The sequence below is a fragment of the Geospiza fortis genome, unplaced genomic scaffold, assembly GCF_000277835.1.
Source record: "Geospiza fortis unplaced genomic scaffold, GeoFor_1.0 scaffold373, whole genome shotgun sequence".
NCBI classification, from domain to species: Eukaryota; Metazoa; Chordata; class Aves; order Passeriformes; family Thraupidae; genus Geospiza; species Geospiza fortis.
The window spans coordinates 417,639-424,379 of NW_005054518.1; the positions used below are offsets into that span (position 1 = coordinate 417,639).

Sequence of the window (6,741 nt, forward strand, 5' to 3'; positions counted from 1 at the left end):
CTTTCTCAGGGAGCACACAGCCAAACACCCAGCACTGAAGGTCCTGTCATGGAGAATTTACAAATCCCAGGATAGAATGAGAACCTGCAGCAGGTTCCAAACAAGCTTTTGCTGTGGGCAGATGTGTGAACACAAGGAATTGCCTGGTGGCTGCAGTCTGGACACTGATGCTGCTCTAACTCCTGTCAGTGACATGTGGTGGCTGCACACACAATTCCTGGGGACCAGAATTCACGATTCCAAATTCCAAGCTCCTGCCTTCCCCACCTGGTTGGCATCTCCTGCCAGCTGTGCTGTCCTCAGCTCCCCAAGGATGGGTCTCACCCCAGCAGGCTCTGAGTTAATGCTGTGACACTCAGGGAGCTCATTTATTGCTCCAGACTCTCAGGGCACGTGACAGTCCTGGCACCATCACTCCCTGACCTCAACAACTTCATCCTCCCTCAGGCCAAGCTCCCTGCAAGAGCTGCCCCAGCTGCTTTACAAGCTCCTTCTTCCCCTGCTCTCAGCTCCTCCAGATCCCCAAATTCCCCAGTGAGGGACTTCAAAAACCTGGGCTGTGCAGCTGCTAATGCCAGCACAGAGCCCACTGCTACATGCAGCAGATTGCCTTGAGTGGGCACCTGGGGAGCAGAAAATTAAATCCAGGCCAGAAAAAGACAATTTCTTAAAAAAGAAAGAGGGCAAGAGTGCAAAACCTTGTGGGCAAAGCTTGTGCCCAGCTGCAGCTGAGCCTTGGACTTTTGGGAAAAGGCAGGAAGAGCTTAACTGCTTCACTCCTGAGCTGCTGACAGGGAGGCAAAGCACAAAACACACACACCTGCCTTCAACTGCTTGTTATTTCTGCTCAGGGTATGAAAAGAATCTTGGCTTCTGACTCAAGAAACATTTATCAGGAGAAAATATCTTTGCTAAAACTGTGTTTCTGCTTTTTAACCCCCGAGGTTCAGCTCTGCAGCACCACTCAACTCTCAGCAATTCCAGAACACAAACACTGGCCATGTGCAGGGGAAGCTGAATGGCTCAGAAAACCCCCACAAGAAAGGTTGGGAAATGAGATGTTGAAGTGCACCAGGTTTCTGGCTAATCCTCACCATATGTGTCTGCATAAATCTTTGCAAAAGACCCCAGTGTGAAGCAGATGCTGTACTGAGAGCTGGAGAAGCACACGTTCCCCAGAAGGGGAGACAGCACGAGGTTCTCATCGGTGGAATACATGCTGAGAGGAGAAAAATAAAATCAAATCAATGTTATGAACCAAAGAAGACACTTCAGCCCACTTCCCACACCCTACAGCAGTGACAGGCAAGGAGCCTGCATTGCCAAAAAGCATCTTTAAACAGGCTGCAGCTTGCTTGCCATCAGAATCTCAGGGTCAGGAACATTTTCTGCCTATAAATTTCAAGCATTAATGCAAAGATTTAAAGATCCTAGAACTAAAAAGTCACCAACACAAATGCTTCAGATTTTTTTATCTGGGATAACTTTTCTTCCTCTAAAAAAGCAGCTAAGTTGGTCAACCAAGTAAGGGAAAAGAAAATACAGGGATATAATTCAATCCCAACAGGTTTAATGAGCTCACAGCCATGCTAGGCAGGGTGAATTACTCTGCTCCCAGCACACACTGAGCAGAGACATACCAGGGAGCTTGTGTGCAAACACACACACACTTGAAGGGTAGAATGCTGTTAAAAAAATCCCTGGGTGCACAAGAACCCACAGAAATGTCTAAGATGTCCCTCCCTCTCCTGGGCAGGGCTGGCAAGGAATTGGACTGTGTCAGTATCATCATCCTTGTCCAGGAGTTGAGACAGCAAATCCTCTTTTAGTTTTTAGCAAGTATTTACGAGCTTTGAGACATCTCAACCTCAAGTTTGGGATACAACCTGGATCATTTCAGCGTATTTGAGACATTTGGGAGCATAAATTCTTTGCTCTGGTCATATGTCCACTTCCTCTACTTTTTAATGGAAGAAAAATGAAATGGGGCAGGGAAAATGAAATCCCTGGAGTTTGCCAGGAACAGCCAATCCTGCTTAATTCAATGTATCAGCTGAGATGAACTCCCAGTGGTTCTTCCTGGCCCATTTTCTATGACTCAACACACCAAGAGACAAACTGATGAGTTTTCAGGCACGTGCAGGGCTCACAGAGACCCATAGGACAGGGACAGCAGCACTAACAATGCAGCCTCACCTGATCAGACCATTAACTTCATCCACAATGTGTCTGAGCTTGTAGTAAGCATCTGTGGGGGGCAGTTTCAGCTCCAGGATGAGTCTGTCGATCTTGTTGATGCACACAGTCACTGCCAGCCTCTCCTGCACCGCGTGCTTGATCAGCCTCTCCGTGTTCAGCATCACCTGCAGGGAGCAGAGAGCTCAGAGCCCCAGGAAAGCCCCCCCAAAATGTTATCTGGGGCGTGAGGGACAACCAGTGACCCTTACTCTGCTGCCAGGCTGCAGAAAAGCCCAAGCTCAGCAAGCAGCTAATCCTGAAATTCAGAAATAGGTGCTAACCCAACCAAATTCCTTGAATCCAAGCCTGTGGACATCTCTGATATAAATAACCTGCTCAGTTTTAGGTATCATGGGGATGGAGATGCACACAAGTCACACAATCAGCCTGCAGGCCACAGCATCACATCAGTCTGGACACAGCAGCCACAGGCCTGGCTGCCTGTTCAGCTGGAAAACACCCTCCAACTGCCCTCCAAAAACCCTTCACCCCAGAAAGCTGAACCCAGCCCAGGCCTTCATGCTGAGGCAGGAGCACAGAGTGCAGAGGGAGGGATGGAAGGCCCAGGAGGAGGAGGTGGCACTCACCCCCTCGGCCGCGTCGATGAAGAGCACGACGCCGTCCGAGATGCGAAGGCCGGCGGTCACCTCGTCAGAGAAATTCACATGACCTTCAAAACCACACAAAGGGGAGCAGTGAGAGGCACAGAGAGCCCTGGTGCAGCAGCAGCAGCACACAGGGTGGGAAGCCATGGGGCTCTGCAGATTCCTCTGGTTGCTGGTACCCAGAGAGGCAGAACGGAGATGGTTCCCCCTCAGACGGGGACCTGCGAGCAGCTGCCAGAGCTCTCCATGGAGATTTAGCCTCAGCTATTTTTTGAGAATGCACACAAGTTGTTTAACAGGCACTTTTCCTCACATTTGTGACTGTTTTTCTCACAGCTCTGTGCAAGGACTTTGGGGAAAGGAGGAAGATTTCTTCTCAAAGACAACAGATGTCCCTCCCCCCAGCCTCCTCCTGCGCTCTAACCTCCCTCATCCTGAGCTGTGGCTCAGCAGATGTGTCCCAAGACCCTCTTCCCTAAAGTTTCTTACAAATTCATCTGTGATCATGTTCCCTCCACAGAAACCTGAGGAACTTGCTGAGTCTCACTGTGGGGCAACAGCATTTGAGCAAAGCAGGGTCCCCCTGCACATGGCAATACCTAGGAAAGAAAATTCTCCCTGTGCTGTTTGAGAAACACCTCTGCAGCCTCAGCAGCTCTCAATCAGGCCAGCTAATCACAGACATGAGCCTGATTTGTCCCTGCAGGGGGTTGGAATTAGATGGACTTTAAGGTCCCTTCACCCCAAACCACCCTGGGTGATTATGGGTCAGTACTGCTGGAAGTGACTTCACAGGAATGAACTCAGCTGAAGGCTCAGGACTAGGCTGGAGTCAGCCATAAAAAGTACAAAACACAGCTAGGTGCTTCCCAGAGCAGGATTTTCAGGATTGCACAATCACCTGGAGTATCAATGATGTTGAAGAGGAAAGATTTTCCTTTGGTGTCTGGCAGAACAATTGTCACTGGGGTGCTCTTGATCCCCACCCCCCTCTGAAACACAGGAAATCAGGATTACAGGTAAAAAAATAAACAGAAGGATCACCCTGTACAGAAACACAAGGATCACCATCTAAAAGAAGATCAAGGAAAGATGAGAAAGATGGAAAGAAGTAAACATTCATCCTGGAAGAGAGTAATAACCTCAGATCACCAAAGTAATAACCTCAGATCACCCAGCCCAGCTCTCCCATCTGTACTGGTCAGACTGGTGAGCCACCACTGCACCCTCCACACCTGATTTCAGCTGAGGAGATACTACAGGCAACACCTGAGGCAGAATGTGGGTGTTTGTTTGTGCTTTCACCCTCTGCTGCCACCAAGTTACACCTCAAAGCACAAGATTTGATCACACAGAGTATAAAATATAAACATTGAGAGGAGGAAAAAAAATGCTTCAAAGGGCTGTTCTGGTCATGACACAAAACAACATTCCCACTCATGCCCAACCACATGGAGAAAGTAAGAATTAGCCCCAGACTGGAGTGACTCTGCTGCAGATTTAACATTACATAGATTATAAAATCATACATGGAGATGAGGGAAGGAAGTTGGATCAGGAATCTTCCTGAAGCAAACAAGAGGAGCAGATTTTTTTATTGATAAAGAAAATAACCAAAATGTGGAAAGCACAGAAAGGCATTAAAATGGACAAGGAAACTGCCTACAACGACTGTGAGTAAAGCATGAGACAACTGGATAAAATCACTACAAGACCACTCACCTCCTGCTCTGTGAACAATATATCAGTGTAGCAGAGCTGCAAAGGCAAAACAAAAATCAGAAACTCTCACATTTTGGTACCAGATACTCAGTTTGAAGCAGGACAGAATAACTCTGACACATCACTAAGCGGACAAATAAGGGACAGAAGCAGGAACATTTTCATGTAATTCATATATTCATTTTCATATAATTCATATATTCACTCATATAATGCATAATGTGTATATTATATACATTTCACATATTTATATACATTTTCATATAATTTATATATTCATTTTCATATAATTCATATATTCATTTTCACATAATGCATTATGTGTATATGATATACTCCCTTAGGGTGTATATATTATATAATGCAGAGCTAGGACTGAGCTCTGGCTACCCAATCCTACATTCCAGTCACAGAACCACCCTGTCCCCATGCAGTGTCCCCTCCCTGAGGGTGTAGAAGGCACCCCAGGGTGTCCCCAGGGTGGGAATTCCCCAGGAGCTCACTCACATCCTGATCATCGCGCTTCCGGATTTCGGGGTGCGTCTGCTCTATCAGGCAGTCAACAAAACACGTCTGGAAAAGAGCACAGAAAGGAGCTGCCTCTCTCCAGACAAACACAAACACAGCCCCATCCCTCCAGCAGCAGCACAGAGCACGCTGAAAACATACTAAATCAACCTACAAAAATATCTGTACATTTCACAGGGAAACCTAGTGCCAGGACAAGGGGGAATGGCCTTAAGCTGGAGGAGGGCAGGGTTAGGTGGGATATTGGAAGAAATTTCTCCCTGGGAGGGTGGGCAGGCCCTGGCACAGGGTGCCCAGAGCAGCTGTGGGTGTCCCTAGACCCCTGGAAGTGTCCAAGGCCAGGCTGGATGGGCCTTGGAGCACCCTGGGACAGTGGAAGGTGTCCCTGCCCAGCACTGGATGAGCTTTAAGGTCCCTTCCAACCCAATCCATCCCTGGATTCTGTAAAAAGGTGCATGAGCAGAGGAGCAGAAGGTGCTGCTGCAGAGAACCAGGGGCCAGAAGGGCTTGCAAAGCAGCAGGTCACCCTCACTACCCCTGATTTTGGATTATTTTGGCCACTGACAGCACCTTGCCATGGTGCAGGTGCCCACACAGAGTCACATTCCGGATCAGCTCCGAGTTGTCCATCAGATCTGCCAGGAAACTGCAGGAACAAAAACACAAAAGGCTGTTGGAGGGCTTCTGCTGTGTCTAAGAAAAGTAGGTGCTGCTTTTCAGCTCCACTTTCTATCCAAGGTGCCCCCTGAATCTTTGCCAAACTTTTATCCTGGCAGTGCCCTGCGGAGGAAGAATCCCACTTTCCAGATGGGGAGGACAAGAGAGTTGGAGTCCCAGACAGATGGCAGTGGGTGGGAGGATACAGAGCTGGTAAAGCTGCCAGCAATTGAATATTATTGAATATTTTTCTTCTCTTCTAGTCAGTACTGGAGGAAAAATCACATCCACGTACTCAGATGATGAAGCACTTCCACTCAAACGAAGGCAGGCAGGCAGGTAAATGGTGGTGCTGGATAACAAGCACCCCATGGAGCTCTGAAAGCAGCCAGGGGCTTCCCCAGACCATTAATTCTGATTTTCAAGCCTTAAAACAGTGACATTCCAGGGACTTAAGGAATTAAGTCTTTTTCAAATCAGCAGCTGAGCTGGGTAATGATGAGCTGGTCACTTCTGGATGGATGCTGGCCAAAAGATAATTGAGATCCTAAATTACCACCCCTAAAAAATAATGGGAAGCTATAAAACATGCAATCACTGCCAGAGGCCTGCAGAGAATAAGTGCTGTCAAATAATTTCCTTTTTAAACAGATGAAATTTTCACTGATGCAATAGACTTCTTAATGTAAAACATTTTGATTAAGAGCTAAAAAATACAGCAATCAATACTAACCCCGATTAGAACCTTCCTAATTGGTCTGAAAATAAGCCTAAATGGGAAATCAATACCCAGCTTGCAGGTTTCTGGCTACATCCCACAAGGAATTTCTCGTGGCCCATCCTAACCATTTCTATCAACAAACAGGAGAGAAATGAATTAATTACAAATGGAATGAGCAGAGCACACAGGGATCAGGGAAGTGATGGGTAATGCAGAGCCCAGGTCAGGGCTGAGAAAAACCAGCCCCAGCAGCTCCTGGGCTCTGCTCCA

At 47.5% G+C, this 6,741-nt stretch overlaps 1 protein-coding gene across 1 annotated transcript in view; it reads right to left on the minus strand.

Annotated features, from left to right (window-relative positions):
* The window catches only part of EFTUD2 (elongation factor Tu GTP binding domain containing 2), a 24,594-nt gene that overhangs the window by 13,436 nt on the left and 4,417 nt on the right, over positions 1–6,741 (minus strand). The window contains exons 4-10 of the mRNA XM_014310350.2: positions 5,664–5,739; positions 5,073–5,138; positions 4,566–4,601; positions 3,745–3,835; positions 2,826–2,908; positions 2,197–2,363; positions 1,095–1,219 (exon numbers count right to left, since the gene is read on the minus strand). Of these exons, the coding sequence (XP_014165825.1) occupies positions 1,095–1,219; positions 2,197–2,363; positions 2,826–2,908; positions 3,745–3,835; positions 4,566–4,601; positions 5,073–5,138; positions 5,664–5,739 (644 nt within the window). The remainder of the gene's footprint in view (positions 1–1,094; positions 1,220–2,196; positions 2,364–2,825; positions 2,909–3,744; positions 3,836–4,565; positions 4,602–5,072; positions 5,139–5,663; positions 5,740–6,741) is intronic.